Below are 15,479 nucleotides of genomic sequence, written 5' to 3' on the forward strand. Positions count from 1 at the left end.
CCACTCAGAAGGCACAGACTTGCCCCAGTTTCACACCATTACCACCCTAAACCCTCTTACACCCATGCAGAAGCGTTGCTGGGCAGGATAGTTTAGTGGTCTTTAAAGCTCTAGAAAGATTAGAATTGCTTAAACCATTCAAAGTTGACAGCAAAAGAAGTAGTGAGTAATTCTGGAGTAACGTGAAGCAGTCTCAACCTTTCATTTGAATTGAAATTTAATTTAAAGAAGGGAAGAAGGACACGTTGGGCTATTTCAGCCCGAATCACAGGCTGCTAACATTACTGCTCAGGCAGAAATTTGGTAATAAATTGTATACTGGGCTTTACAATTTGGTGACAGAAAGCTCCATTAGGAGCCAGCCAGAAAATGTGCAACAGTAAAGAAACTGGCTGTAAGTACACTGGATGAAAAATTAATTACTGCAGAGACAGCCAGTTACACAGCTTTTCCCCTGGATCTTCCCAGAATCGCTCCTCACCCAACTCACTGCTGCTGTGTGGTTTTTCCTGATCAATATTTCACAAGCCTGGCGTGCCATGAGGCTGAAGGCTGATGGGTGTCTCAGTCCATCAAAGGACTTCTTTTATTCTCACCTCCACAGCAAAACTCCCTCGGGCAGGGATGCAACATGGGCACTGTGTGAAGGTGAAGGACTAAACCAAAGAGGATGGAGAGCAGGAAAACAGCCGTGGTCCTCCCCACCTGCTTGGTCGATCTCAGCCTCCACTTCCAGCTTCAGATAGACATCCTCCAGCGTCGTCATGGAAACGCCATAGGTGATAACGCCCAAATGGGAATGCATGTCCAGGTCAGAAAACAAGCCTGAAGACAGAGGTGAAACACATTGGCTCCTCTGAAATCAGGTCATATCTCCTGAGGGATCTTCGTAGGCACCCCTACAGCCTTTGGCATGGCAGGACCAGAAGCAGGTAGCGGGTAAATGTGGGCCCTTAATTACAGAGACACCGGGCATGGCTTGGATAAGCTCCTGCTAGAACAAAACTTCAACCTCTGTGGGCAGGTCTGGGAGACACTGCGTATTTTTCCAGAGCCGGAGTGTCTATGAGAACTACTTCAGCATCTGAAAGCCCCTGGGCTGCCTCCAGGCTGGCTGCGAGAGCCCCCCTCCTGGAAACATCACCCACAGGGATGCAGGATGGCTCACCCTACCCCCAATCCCTGCCCAGACACAGAGAGAACTGACAATTAAAGTCACTGAGCAATTTCATCTATCTTTATATGTATAAAAATAAATACCCAGGTCTGTAAAATCAGCTTAACTGGGCAGGGAATCCTGGAGAGCATGTGGGACTTGGGAGACCAAAATGATGCTGTGAGAGCCCTTATTAGCACCTCAGATAAAAAAATGGGATAAGAACCCCCCACAACTGGGTTCTTGCCAGTCCTATGATGCAAAGGACTTGAAAAATCAAGGAGCTTCAAAGCCAAGGTCACCCCGAAGGGAAACAGGAACATGTGAAATGGGAAGAGCAGTGGGATACCCAGCAACGCTCACCAGGTCTCTGCAATTCCTCCTGCCCCACGGCTGAGGCAGCCTCCTATCCTCAGCCTCTCCTTAAAACCAGCTCAGGGGCATTGATTCCATCGTGTATAAATACACCATAGCGTAGTGACTGCTACGGGTAAAGCTAACAGATGGTGAAATGCTTAAACACAATGGGGAAAGACCCATTTATGAGGCAGGAGCTGCACATCCACACCAGTACGGATGATCCCCCCGGCTCTCCACATAGCTCAGAGGACACGTTGTTTCTTCCACCTTCTCCCGGGAGGCGAGCGAGGAGCCCGGGGTAGGATGGATCAGATAATTGCTGCCATCTAGTGAAACCATCACATCCGTAGCCTCCCACCAGCGAATCTTCAGCACACACAACACTCTGCAGCTTGCAAGGAGAGGGACTGCTCATTAGGACCCAGGGCTTCCCACTGGAGGCCAGCACTGCTTGTTAAGGGCTGCGCAGTAAGGTGATGCTCCCTCGGGATGAGGGGATTCCCTGACAAAAGGGTCTCTTCACCCCTCTGCTAAAGGCACCCCCACCAGCACTCGCTGTCGGGTACCCGCATCCCTCTCAACATACCACAGCCCCCTTTGAGGGGGCAATGAGCTCCTCACCTGCCCAAGAAAGACCTCACCAACCCAGCATCAGCCAAATTGAACCCAAACAATGAATGTATCAAAAAGCACCTAAATGCAGAAGTGACAATCTAACGAGAGCTGCAGACTACAGCCACGCTGGGAGGGTTTCTCTTCTTCAGCCACCCAACCCTGTGCCACAAGAAGGACATCAATACCTGCAAACTTGTCCATGTCCTTGAGTGGCAAGGTGTACACGAGCTGCTCGTCGTTCTCCTGGATCAGGCTGGCTGCAGGGATGTGCTGCCTTATCAGCGAGGTCGTGGCTTCTGTGTTGCAATAGGCATCGATGTGCATACTACAAAAAGGCACAGGAAACAGGGTTTTAAAGCTCACTTTTTTGCTTACACCCACGTCAAAACCAGTAGAGCACCAAACAGCATGAAGATGGTAAAAGCATCTTTTTTTGGGGGGGGTGGAGGAGGGGTGGGGAGTGCTCTCTTACAGGTTTCAAGAGCAAAAGAAAAGAGATGTGATGTCATGGAGCAGAGACCACAGAAAGTACCTCAAGCGGTAGCCAATCCCCCACTTGCTTTTGAGAAAGAGAGAAGATCCAAGGCATTTTAACATCCCTTGAGAGATCACAGCTTTACGATCTAGAAACAAGCAAACAAACAAACAATCAGAGGATTATTATTTACTCCAAAACCCAACAATGTGTTTCAAATAAAGGCAAGTACCATGGGTAGAGAAGCATCCCCTTTAGCTCTATAATGTGATGGTCACTTACAGATCAGGCACCCTGAGCAGTTCCCAGGAGGTCGTGCAGGACTCACCAGCCAGGATATCTGCCTCATCCATGAAGTGGGTACTGAAGACGGTGACGCGATTCGCTTTCCTGTTCTTCAGGAGGTTCCAGACGATGTGCCGGGAACACGGATCCATTCCCGCTGTTGGCTCATCCAGCAGTAAAACCTGGGTGCAAAACCAGGACCCTGCTTGCAAAGCCACATCCACACGCAAGGTACTGACCGTGGGAAGTCCTTCCCGAGGTACAGACACTGGGCTTGTGGTTTGAAGCCTGCTAGTTAGTCTATGACATAAAGGAAACATCCTGCAGCCAGCAAGGCTGCTCTCTTCACTGTGCTTTGAATAAACCCATCTCCTGCTGTGACAAGTGGTGAAATCTATGGGAATTGAATCATAGATTCACCAGGTTGGAAAAGACCTTTAAGATCAAGTCCAGCTGTTCCTGTCCTATACTAACCCATATCTCTGAGCACCTCATCTTCCCGTCTGTTAAACACACCCAGGGGTGGGGACTCAGCCCCCTCCCTGGGCAGCCTGTGCCACAGCCCCACAACTCTTTCAGGGAGTCTATGTCTATGGGTTACATACACACACATGCTTTTAAAGCCCCAGCGAACCGTCACACACATCACCTTCAGGTACAGATTTAAGAGCAGTTCCCCATTCTTACAGGCCAGAAATAACAGCTGTGTAACACAAGAGAGCTCTCCAGCTCCATCCCTGCTCCACATGCCCACGAGGCTTTGCCGGGGAAGTCTTCCACAGTTTCACTGTTGTGGACTAAATGTTACTTGCTGGGGACAACGTGAAACTCGTCACGCTATTTACTTCCCAAGGAGACCAGACCCAGAGCTACTGCCAGTACCTGAGTCATTAACAGATAAAGCCTGAGCTATTGATCTTAATTGTTTAAGCCCCACACAGAGCCACAGAGGCTGGCAACAGTGATTTCTGCATCTTACATATTATTACATGTATTAGTTGGGTTTGGCAGGAGCCAAAGCTCAGGTGTATTAACATCATCTCCCTTGTGCTCACCTTCGGGCTCCCAAGAACAGCGACTCCCACCGACAGCCGCCTTTTCTGCCCCCCACTTAGTTTCTTAGCCTGATTGTCTCTGATCGGCTGCATATCCAAATCCAGCAACACTTTCTGCACCTTTAAAACACAAGAAACACAGTTATTGCTTAAAAAACCCTGCAGCTATACGTTTGGGTTTTTTTAAAACAGATTAACAATTTAACCAGAGTAACAATTAACATGCAAATTAACTCCCTGATTTACAGCGTGTTCCATATCCGAGCTGTGCATCCTGTGAATGAACCTGCATGTCGGGAGCAGGGGCTTAAGCTCCAGCAAACCTGGAGAAGTGAAAAGGTGTCTATGCTTAAACACAAATGCTGGGATCTGAAAAGCATCATGAGGCATTTTAATTTCCTCTGAGATCCTGTTAATCCTGTACCTCCCTGCCTATCGTACAGGAAAATAACATCCCCTGGCCGCTTGTCTTCAGGAAATACCTGAGTGCAGGGTAAGGGGGTTTTGCCCTATGTGTTAAAAATGAAGATATATAAGATGTTATTTGTGGCCAGCTCACTGACCTCCTGGATCAGATCGTTCTGAGGGATTCCTTTGATTGCAGCGAATATGGAGAGGTTCTCCTCCACGGTCAGGATGTCGAAGTGTATGTCAGACTGGGGGCACACCCCCGCGATCTGTCGCACTTCCAGCATTTCATCGATTTCAGAGACTTTGTGCCCATAGACAGAGACAAACCCTGAAAAAAAGGAAAAAAAGAGGAAAAAAAACCCAAAGCCAAGAGCAATCAATGGTGAGGTTTTTCCCAATGGGCAGAGAGCAGGCTAGCGAGGACAGGCGTGTGAAGTAGGCTCTCCCAGACACAATCCAGAGAAAAATCTGGTGTGTGCTGGTTTTTTACACAGTGAGGGTGAGGGAGCCCTGGGACAGGCTGCCCAGGGGGATTGTGGAGTTTCCATCTCTGGAGATATTCAACACCCGTCTGGACTCCGACCTGTGCAATATGAGCTGGGGAGCTGCTCTAGCAGGTGGGTTGGACCCGATGAGCTCTCGAGGTCCCTTCCAACCCCTATGATTCTATGAAATATCCATAAAGGGTAATGACTCTGGTTTTCACAAGCAGGGGACCCAAAATCTAACACCTGAGAAGCTCACCATCCGTTGGTGGACACAGCCCGCAGAGGATGTTCATCAGTGTTGTCTTGCCGGTCCCGCTGTGCCCGAGCAGCGCTGTGATCTGACCCTCATAGATGTCAAAGGATAAATCTGGTCCCCGAGGTGGGGGGAAGAGAAAGAGGAGACATTAGTGATGTGCTTGTGGCACCCAGAGCCGGCTCCTACTGCAGAGGAAAATTCAAATACTGACATATGGGGTATGCATCTAGGCTCTGCTCAAAGGGACACCTTACCCCCGGGACCTCGGGGACACGCCGACTGCCTTTAAAAGCCACACGTGGGAAGGAGATGAAAAGATGAGGAAGATGGGGCAGGGAAGATCATAGCACTAAGGACATGGGGAGGAATAATGGGGGCGATGCCAGCAGGCTTGCTTTAGTGATGGAAGGGCTCCTCTTTTTGGGGGTGGGGGGGAAGTGTTTTAGACAAGACGACTGCCAAAGTGGTGAGAGGAGATGCACATAGCACACCCACATTCATGCTCCCAGGTCCCCACCCTGCTAAAAGAAACCAAAAAGCCCCAACTGAAACACAAAAAAACCCCCACTCAACAATTCAGCTATTGCTCCTCTGCGCCTGGTAAGTGGCTAAAAAGCTGAAGTGTTCTTACTTCTGAGAGCCTCCACAGTTTCCCCCTTTTTCCTGTATGTTTTCTGAACACAGCTGATTCTGAAAGAAGATACATCATTTTATAAGCTGTTTTAGGACCTTTATGCATCATTTTGAATGATCAACACTCAACAACAGTCGCAACAAGACGACCATACTAAAAGTGGCACTAGACCCATAGAGGCAAGTCAAAAGACAAGGCATCTCCTGCAGAACCTAGAGCATCCCCAGTCTGACACCAGGAAGCTTCTTCTGGTCACCTTCTTAGGTATTTCCTACAAAGACACACTGAATTATTTAAAATCTGTCTTTCATATGGTAGACCAATGCATTGGAAGTTTCCCAAGCTAGAAAATGTCACAGCTACTCCCCAATAATTTCATGATACAACAGAAGACTCAATAGACAGGGCATAGGAAAGAGGTGTTAGTAGAACAGACTCCAAAGATGCGATTGCTGGCTGTGCTTGAGCAAAATTAGGCAAAGGAAAGCAGGTATCGTCCTCTCAAAGATGGGTAAAAACTTCCAGCCCTGTTGGTTTTTAACATTAAAAATAACCCAACCAGTTTATCTGAAGGCACTGGGTGAAGGTTTTAGAAGCATGGCCATGCTGAACATGAGGACAGGTTACAGGTGTCAGTGGTGAGGAGGAGTGGGCATGGAAGAAAAAACCTGGACAGTTAAGATGACAAGATAGTGTGAAAATGATGGAGAGATGGTGGAGGGATCCTGTAGACGGAGTCCAGGGTGGATGAATAATGTCAAAACAACCACAATGTTCTTGTGTGAACATCAGGATAAGAAGTGGAGTCAAAGCTATGGCAAATGACCCAAGAGATATGGACAGCATGGACAACACGACTCGTTCCCATCACTAAGCTCAAATATTTATTTGAGACTACTGGAACCAACCAGGAGGAGCTGAGTTCCTCCACTCACACCAGCCTATGCCACTGGAAAACAATGGACATGATGGTTAGAAGAAAGATACTGACAATAGTGTGTGAGGTGCATTAAAAATACACAGCAGTCCAGATGCGAATCAAGTAGTGACACAGAGCACGATGCAGAAGATGAGAGGGTGGCCATCTGCTTTTCAGTTTTGTGCTGCCCTCTCAGAGACCACAGCTGGGTAAAACCACTGTGAAGTTCTCCTCTGGTTCACAGAGGACACACAACCGCCTTCACATAAACCCAGAATTCAGCTTTTTCCTCCTCAAACGCATGTTACCAGAAACTAAACCCTCCCAGAAGAGCTGGTGTTTCAACATCTGCAACCGCTTACGCCTCCTGTGGCCCCAGTGAAAGTGAGGGAATGGAAAACCAGCCGGTTTTGAGAGGGCTCCAGCTGAAGGAATACAATCCACAAACAAACCCTTTCTTTAAGCCCAGCGATTTACCCTTGGAGAGCATCCATGTCGCTGATGGTGGGGCTTCCCTGAAAACAGAACCTAGCAGTGTGGAGGACCCTTGGCAATGCATACCATATGCTATTTGAATCCAGCGACTGGAGAAACAAGAGTGATGTTCAAGTGACACGTTAAATGTCAGAGACCTGGGTGATGGGCTCATCTGCAGGCGGGACAGGGCAGGAATCCTACCTGATAGCCTCTTTCCCCTGGAATTCGGAAGGCACAGGCTCAACGATCTCACTGAAGCTTAAGCTGCCATTGACGCTGCTCTCGTACAGCTCCTGGTAGTTTTTCCTGCGCTTTGACCAAAAGGAGGGCTTCAGGAAGAAAAACGGGGTGCGGCGGAGCCCGAACTCCCCTGGGTGACACAGGGAAAAGAAGATGGTTTTGTTGTTTGCTCGACCCACAGCATCATGACATGTCACTACAAACCACTGGTACGAAAGGGACTGCAGGTATTCCCCAGCTTGGAGGATTTAGCTAGAGGAGCCACAAGCTCTCCTGTTGAGGGTTTGGGAGCCAACCCACACCCTGATTCTGGAGGGATTTCATCAGCCAAGTTTATATTATTTGCATTTCAGCCATGGTTCCCAGCCACGCTGCGAGAAGACTCCAGTTTTGCTGTGTAAATACACTTGCAAACCTCTTTGCACATGAGAGCAACCCCCAGTGCTGCAAGGATAGGGACTGGAACACAACACCGCCAGGCCAGGGGTGAAGGGAGCTGGAGAGCTTAGCAAGGCGCTAGTCAGGAGATTAACAACTTCAGTCCATGTTAAAGTGCAAGGAAAGGTCTGGCTCGGGCAGAGTCATCTTTAATTTTAAACCCTGTGAGAGCAAACGACGAAGGCTGAGTTACCCCAGCCAGGATGCTTTTGCTCTAGGAAGAGGGAAACAAGTTTAGCCCGCATGCCTGAAGGCTGCCAGTTCCAAACTCCTCGCCCCTCACAGCTTTAATAGAATATAAATTACTTCAGCTAGAAGTTTTCTGAGCCACAGCATGAAAATCTATTTGTAAAGAGCAGGATCTCCTACCCCCACAGTCAAAATTAAGTCAGAAATAGTACCCAGCTCCACCAGCCGTGTTAACCTGGGGGACTCAGGGCTTCAGAGACGGTTCAGTTCTTCTCACGAACATACCTGGGATAACCTGGTCAAGGTAGACAGCTACAAGCAGGTAAAATATGCTATCCAGCACCAATAAAATGAGCGAGATAAACAGCGGGTAAGGACCACGATTCAGATTTGAAAACGTTGCACCATCTTCATAATCCTCCAGATGCATGACCTGCCACACACACAGACATGTGGAGATGTTAGGTACCAGCCTGGAGAGACAGGACAGCACAGTGCAAAACTTGAGTGACAGGAGAAAAATTAAAGAGAGAATGAGCTCCCAGCAACAAACACAAAGAATAACCAGTGTTTGATGTATTTTGCTTCACATTAAGTAGACATGAGAAGCTGTTAGAATAGGCACACACCCCCAATCATCAGTTTATTTTTTTAAAAAAATAAAAATATAAGAAGATCTACATCAAGACCTATTTAATGAGAGACAAACGAGAGCAACAAGGCCACAATGGGAGAATGAAAGGGTATCTACCTGTGCAACACCAACCAAGAAGCTGCACTGACATAAAGGGCTGAGAATCCACACGAAAGACTTGGGGAAATCTTCCAGCAGGACGATGTTAAGGCCCACAAAACCAAAAGCCAGCGTTGCCAGGAACTCCACTATACCCACGTGCTTTGACTTTTTAAACAGAGGCGTCAGCATAAGTGCAAAGAAAACCTAAGGACAGATTTAAAGAAGAGAAAGGAGATACTGTGTTATCAAAAGAAATATAGGTACACTCAGGTAAAAACACCAGCTTCACTTCTGCTTCTGATAATCGCATTGTTTTCCTGGTATAGTCACAAGAGCATCCCACAGATCCCCTGCAGACAGACCATAGGGACAGACCCTCCCCAAAGACAGCAAGTGAGGGAGCACAGAATAAAATCATAAGAGGAAAATCAGGCGCCATATGACTGCTCAGGCTCCACACCCTGGTCAGGAAACCTCCTGGAAATAAGGACAGTAAAGTGAGGACTGTTTCTGCACTGGTGGCTTAGGAACTGACACAAGAAAACTGCTGCATGAACTAATTCTCTGAGCTTTAATTAGGGCTTTAACATTACACTATAGGGTGAGGCAAATGTTCGGAAGGCAGCGTGGTTCTGGACTTCAAAACTGTGCTGCACAGGCCAGGTTTTCCATCTGAAGATGGTTGATTATAAACTCTTGACACTTTGCTAAGGAAAGATCTTTCTCATAGTGATGGTTAAGACCTGTACAACATCCCAAACCCAAGTGGACGCAGGGAAGGGGATGGGGAAAGACACCCCCACCGTCTGCTCCTGCAGCAGCTACGTTTGGTCCAAATGAACGAGATTGGACGGGATGGGGAGAAAGAAACCACCCCAAACCCACATGGATGGGGCAGCCGAATTGCACAAGACTGGGAATACTTACTGAAGAGATTCCATACAGGAAAAAAAGGAGGAATATCACAAAGGCACTGCTCTGGGGGAAGAGGGAAGAGGCCGTCGCAATCACCGCCATGAGAATGGACATGACAAAAATTAGGCTCATGTAGAGCAGCACCCAAGAAAGCCTAGGAGCAAAAGGGGAGAAAAAAAAATTAAAACAAACAATAAACAGAACAGAAACTGGTGAATGAATTCCCAGCCTGAATTATTCACACACAGAAAAATAGCAAAAAACTACCGGTCTTTAATATTCCAAACAGCTGCACCAAAGGAAAGGCTTGCAGGGAAAACAAGAGCCCCCGAATAAAGAGAGCTCTTGTAAACATCCCTGTAATTGTTCTGAGCATTAGAGCACAGGCATCACTACCCACGGCATCAGAAAGAGTAAAAAAAAAAAAAATCCTGAATCATCTAATTGTGTATTTGTTTTTTTAAACTTGCATAATTAATTCCCTGGTTTAACTAAAAGAGGGTAACTGAGTAGTAGGTTTCAATAATTAAAGAAAATCTATTTAAAATTTAATACTAGTGTATTAAATTTTACACTATTACCCACTAGCTGGGCAGGGTAATAGAATCCTTTTCTTTTACACACAGAGCTGCAGGTCTGTGAGCAATTCTGCCCTGGGGAAACAAGGGTGGTTCGAGCCCAGGTAGTAAAGAGAGATGTGTTTTCCTCAGAACCAAGTCTTGAAGTTGTATTCAGTGGCCAATCAAGGAAGCTGCATTACCAGCATCCCTTTGCAGATCGCTCCTGTTCCACACTGGGGAAAGTAAAATGATTTCCCTAGGAGGAAAGGCTGAGTGAGCTGGGACTGTTCAGCCTAGAGAAAAGAAGACTAAGGGGGGAACCTTATTAATGTTTATAAATATCTTAAGTATGGGATGCAGGGGGAATCAGCCAGCCCTTTTTCAGTGACTGTGGAGACAGGACAAGGGGCAATGGCTGCAAGTTGGAGCACAGGAAGTTCCACACCAACATGAGGAAGAACTTTTACCCAGTGAGCGTGAGGGAGCCCTGGGACAGGCTGCCCAGGGGGTGTGGAGTCTCCTTCTCTGGAGAGATTCAAGACCCGTCTGGACGCCGACCTGTGCAATATGAGCTGGGGAGCTGCTTTGGCAGGGGGGTTGGACCCGATGAGCTCTTGAGGTCCCTTCCAACCCCTATGATTCTATGATTTTATGATTTTCTCTGGACTGGAGATGCTCAGCACTGATGTGCACAGGGGGAGTGGGGACAGCAGAGCAACGCTGCAGGTGAAGGGCTCGGCTAAATAAGCTTCAACTTTCTGCAGCCTTTGGTCTCTCTCTCAGCACCCAGCTACGCAGAACTGCGACAATCACTAAGGATGTACTGTGAACAGACAGAACTGCCTCTCAAAGGAGCTTGGGTGCAGAAATAAAACAAAAGCAACCAGGGAAAAAAAATAATAATTAAAAAGGACAATCCCAGCTGAGATTTAGCAGAGAAAGATGTTAAAATGCCATCGGCTGACGCGACAAAGGGCAAAGCTGAACCTGCTTTTCTCTCTGCTGCTGTCGATGGTTGCAAATTAGCACATCCTGAGATTTGGGGAAAGGGGAAAAAAAAAGCTCTTACATTGCATAGGGCAATTTCCATCACAGTGAGGAAACAAATTAAACCCCACTGCTTCATGTTAAAATTAGGGAATTACGATGCGTTTAATTACATGTTGGGGAAACTGCTGATGAGCTCTGAAGAGAGACTGCAGGTTACCTGTTGAGTCCCTAGAAATAGGAGATGTTGAGGCAAAAATACTCAAAAACAATAAAGCCAAACTATTTCAGGATATCAAGTATTTAATCCCTCGAAGTCTGGCGTAAATTCACATCCATAAATAAAGAGCATTACTTTGGTATTTACTTCTTAAAATGATACTGCAAGTATCTCAGTGTTAGGTTTTACAGAGCATCTCACTTTTCAGCTGCTGTCCATCAGACCAAAACCAATATTTTAAATAAAAGGAGGATGGGATAAAGGACTTTTCCTAGAACATTGGGGGATTTTTTTTTGTATTTGTCTATTTTATATTTCTTTCACAAAGGACAGGTTACACCAAACACATACCAAAAGGCAGTATCGTGCAGTCCCAGTATCTTCAAGAATTCCTTCAACTTCCTCTCCTTTTCTGCCACGATATGAATGGCCAAATAATACCCGAATGGGGAGAAAGCGATCACGAGGTAAATTAGGATGATCGCACGAGGGAAGTGATCGATCTCCACCATCGCAGCCTCTCCCATGACCATCGCTCGTGTCAGTTCAAGCTGCTCCCAAACCGACTGATTCGTCTTCAGCTGAAAGGGGGAGAAAGGAAGAGCTATTCCTGCGTTGCTCCAGGTTGTACAGCCCCCTCCCACCTGCCCCTCAGCTCCAAGCCCCTGCCCTCAGCTCCAGCCCACCCGCACTCAGCTTCATCCCTGCTGACATGGAGAGATCTGGAGGGGACCCCCAAACCTTACTGTCCACGAAGGCACAGGACCTGGGGGATATCCAAAGTTTGAGATCACAGAATCATAGAATTGTAGGGGTTGGAATGGACCTCGAGAGATCATCGGGTCCAACCCCCATCAAATTAACAATCTGGTGATTCCTAACACTTAAAAAGCGGCACGATGGGATGGAAATAGGGGAAAAGTAGAGTGCTGACAGACACTGACACCACCACAGGAGTAAGGCGAATTCTGTGGCCCCTTTGGGCACAGTGTCTTAAGCCACATTTTGGGGGGAGCTCTGTCAAGTCTACATGTGATGCCCAGGTGATTTGGGCTCACTTGGCTGCAAACAAACATCCACTTTATTCTATGGGACAAGAGCACCCCTGGAATATCCTTCAAACTTATTTCTGAACCGGCATCTCACACAACTAACTGGCAACATCAAAACCACCCAGAGCCCAGGTAGTCCCCAAATTGGAGTCTCCTGGGTCTTATTATGTTGTTTGTTACCTGGATAATTGCAGCGTCGATGCAGGCTTGCAGAGCCGTAAACCCCGAGCTCCAGTACGTGACCGACTCACACCCTTTGCGCAGGTTGGAGCAACTGGCTGCGAAAGAAGCAGAGCATCATACAACACAAAAAGTCATAAGCAGTGGAAAACAGCTTCCAAAAACCCAATCCAGGCAACACCAGGATAAGAAAGGAGGAGGGATTTTTTATTCCAGCTTACTCCCTCGCACGTGTTTACCTCTGGATTCCATGTAAACAGATGACATAGCGACTGAATCAGGAAACCTCAGCTGGTAGGACATGGCATCAGTGAACACTACACCCACAAAGTTGGAGGGTTTGAAAGCACTGGCCTTCTGCAGCTCCTCTTCACTTAAGTACTCCTCGGTGATGATGCCTGCGAGGTGGAAGAGGTGATCACACTCCGTTAGGTACCAACACGGCAGGAAGCAACGCTGGGCAACAGTGCTCAAGGAGCATCGTGTCAGGCATTAATCTTTTATTTGGGTTTGGGTATATCTATATATAGTTAAATAAGTTTTATTATTTTTTATTTATATATATTTATATATAATACATATATATTATATACAATATATAAATATATAGAGTATATAATTTTTATATATTTCTATATCAATATATTATATACAAATATATTTTTAAATTACATATATAGCTATGTTATATATAATACCAAAACATATCATATGTGGTGTTATATACAATATATATGACATTCTGTATTATATAAGATATATAGTACAGCTATATATGTTATATATATAATATATAACATATCTATATTATATATAACTATATGTTATATATTATATATAATTATATAAATAGTTTCTTATATATAATTAGTTATATATATCTTTTTTGCATATATAAAACTCTATCTACATAGAATTACAGAACGCACTGAGTTGGAAGGGACCCATAAGGATCATCGAGTCCAACTCCAACATAGTTTTCTATATTTTATATACATATTAACACCTTTTTACATATTTTTATATATTAAAAACGTCATATGCATTTTATATATATTAAAATTATATGTATATAGTTTTACAGAGAGGGGTTTTATATGTATACATTTTGTTAATGAATGTCACTAGACTTTGGGTTACTCGTATTTGTACTAAATTCTGTTTAACATAGTTACACAAATTTTCTACATACACACGCACACTGTGAGGAAGAGAACCAAAGGTACCAAACTAAAAACACATCGGGGGGTGGGGAAAGAGAAGTCCCCACGGATGTGAGAGCTGTGCATGCAAAGCACTTGGGGAGATAAAAAAAAGAGGAAGAAAAAAGAAGAAAAATCTCTTTCAAAAGGAGAGGGGACCCAGCATTAGTGGGAATCAGCAGTTTAAAAACATTTTAAGTGTTGTTTTGATAGTAACAACAGGACAGAAAACACAACCCAAGATATCTGTGGGACAGCATCTTCTGAATTTACCCCAGGATGCCCCAGGACCAGTATTAATTAGCCCTGGAGCTGTTCGGGGTGGGGTTGTACTTTGCATTTGGGTCTTAGCAAAACTCTTCCCTGCAGCCACGTAACACTTGTTGGCTGCACAGGGAGAATGGGAACCACTTTGAGACAGCAGTGCCAAGGAAGCAAGAAAAAAAAAGAAAAGCTTTCATAGTCTATTCTCTCTTTGCAATGGAAAAGAAATGGGGGTTTCACACCACACACACCCCCCATCACCCGCAGCGACAGCGAGCCCCCCCCCTCAAACCCAAGGCACCGCGTGAGACACGCTCGGAAGAACAAAAGGCTCAGGGTTCTGAGTACCATCTTCAAAGTTATCAAAAGCCACTTTCTTCATGATTTCCCGGGCCATTCGGGTCGGTGGCGTGTACCCGATGACGAAGTTCACCAGCATGGAGGTATCCAGGGTGCCCAGGTTGGTGTTGGCCACCTCGTCGTACTTCCTGTGCGGGTGCATCATGCTCATCAGAATGAGCCAGAACAAGAAGAAGAGTGGGAAAAGCACCTCCTGGGCAAAGAAGGAAAGAAACATCAACGCTTCAAAGACCAGAAACAAGCAAACTGATGTAGAAACAACCATTTCCAGAGGTTTACCCTAGCTAGGCAGAGCTGAAAGGCCTGTCCTTGAGCCTAAGTACTGGGCTGTAAAGTGCCCTGAACGTTTTCAATGCAACAGCAATTTTAATGCCAAATCCCTCCCTGGGATGAAGGGGGTTTTTAATTACAGGCATAAGGAGCCACTTTAAGGTACAAAGGGATCACTTTACCCTTGTAACTGTCCGCGAACTTGTGCTATTTGTAAAGTAGAAGAACACAATCCATGAGCCATTAAACAAGCCCATTAAACAAGCCCAGCCAAGCCCTGTACTGTCCCTTCACCTCACTATTCACCTTTAGGCATCACAAACATCACCTACACGCAGGACTGAACTGTCTGAGTTTATTAAATTCTCTTGGAGAGGGTTAATCCCACTGTACCCCAGATGTTCTAAAGCACGCTGAGACTGTGCTATTAATTCAAGGATATTTTCTGGGCCTTACCATTAGGAAGGGTCTTCAACCCAACGCTCACAAAATACCTCCTGAAAAAGCCCATTTCAACCCAAAATTCAGCGCAGACCTTGAAGCTTTCAGAAACACTGTAATAAAGCTGAGTGTTGCCTACAGCTGAGAGCCCCTTTGATGCTGAGGAGCTGCTGAGAAGCACTCGCTCACCTGCACGCTGCTTTTCTTGGTCCTACACTTGATCAGACAGTTCTTGAAGAGGAGAGCTCTGGTCTGTCGCCACACTCCTGCATCTCGTGGAGGAGCCGGTGCCAT

General features: G+C 46.1%; 1 protein-coding gene across 1 annotated transcript in view; it reads right to left on the reverse strand.

Moving 5' to 3' along the window:
* ABCA5 (ATP binding cassette subfamily A member 5) overlaps positions 1-15,479 on the reverse strand; it is a gene marked incomplete at its 5' end in the record, with an annotated part of 30,484 nt that extends 15,005 nt beyond the window's left edge. Inside the window, 17 exons of the mRNA XM_084273374.1 lie at positions 706-825; positions 2,317-2,456; positions 2,664-2,754; positions 2,935-3,073; positions 3,947-4,066; positions 4,510-4,685; positions 5,102-5,212; positions 5,733-5,791; positions 7,333-7,501; positions 8,284-8,431; positions 8,750-8,938; positions 9,662-9,803; positions 11,768-11,997; positions 12,649-12,746; positions 12,888-13,046; positions 14,463-14,667; positions 15,375-15,479. Coding sequence (XP_084129500.1) covers positions 706-825; positions 2,317-2,456; positions 2,664-2,754; positions 2,935-3,073; positions 3,947-4,066; positions 4,510-4,685; positions 5,102-5,212; positions 5,733-5,791; positions 7,333-7,501; positions 8,284-8,431; positions 8,750-8,938; positions 9,662-9,803; positions 11,768-11,997; positions 12,649-12,746; positions 12,888-13,046; positions 14,463-14,667; positions 15,375-15,479 — 2,401 coding nt within the window. The remainder of the gene's footprint in view (positions 1-705; positions 826-2,316; positions 2,457-2,663; positions 2,755-2,934; positions 3,074-3,946; positions 4,067-4,509; positions 4,686-5,101; positions 5,213-5,732; positions 5,792-7,332; positions 7,502-8,283; positions 8,432-8,749; positions 8,939-9,661; positions 9,804-11,767; positions 11,998-12,648; positions 12,747-12,887; positions 13,047-14,462; positions 14,668-15,374) is intronic.

The sequence above is a fragment of the Gallinula chloropus genome (genome assembly GCF_964237585.1).
Source record: "Gallinula chloropus genome assembly, chromosome: 20".
NCBI classification, from domain to species: Eukaryota; Metazoa; Chordata; class Aves; order Gruiformes; family Rallidae; genus Gallinula; species Gallinula chloropus.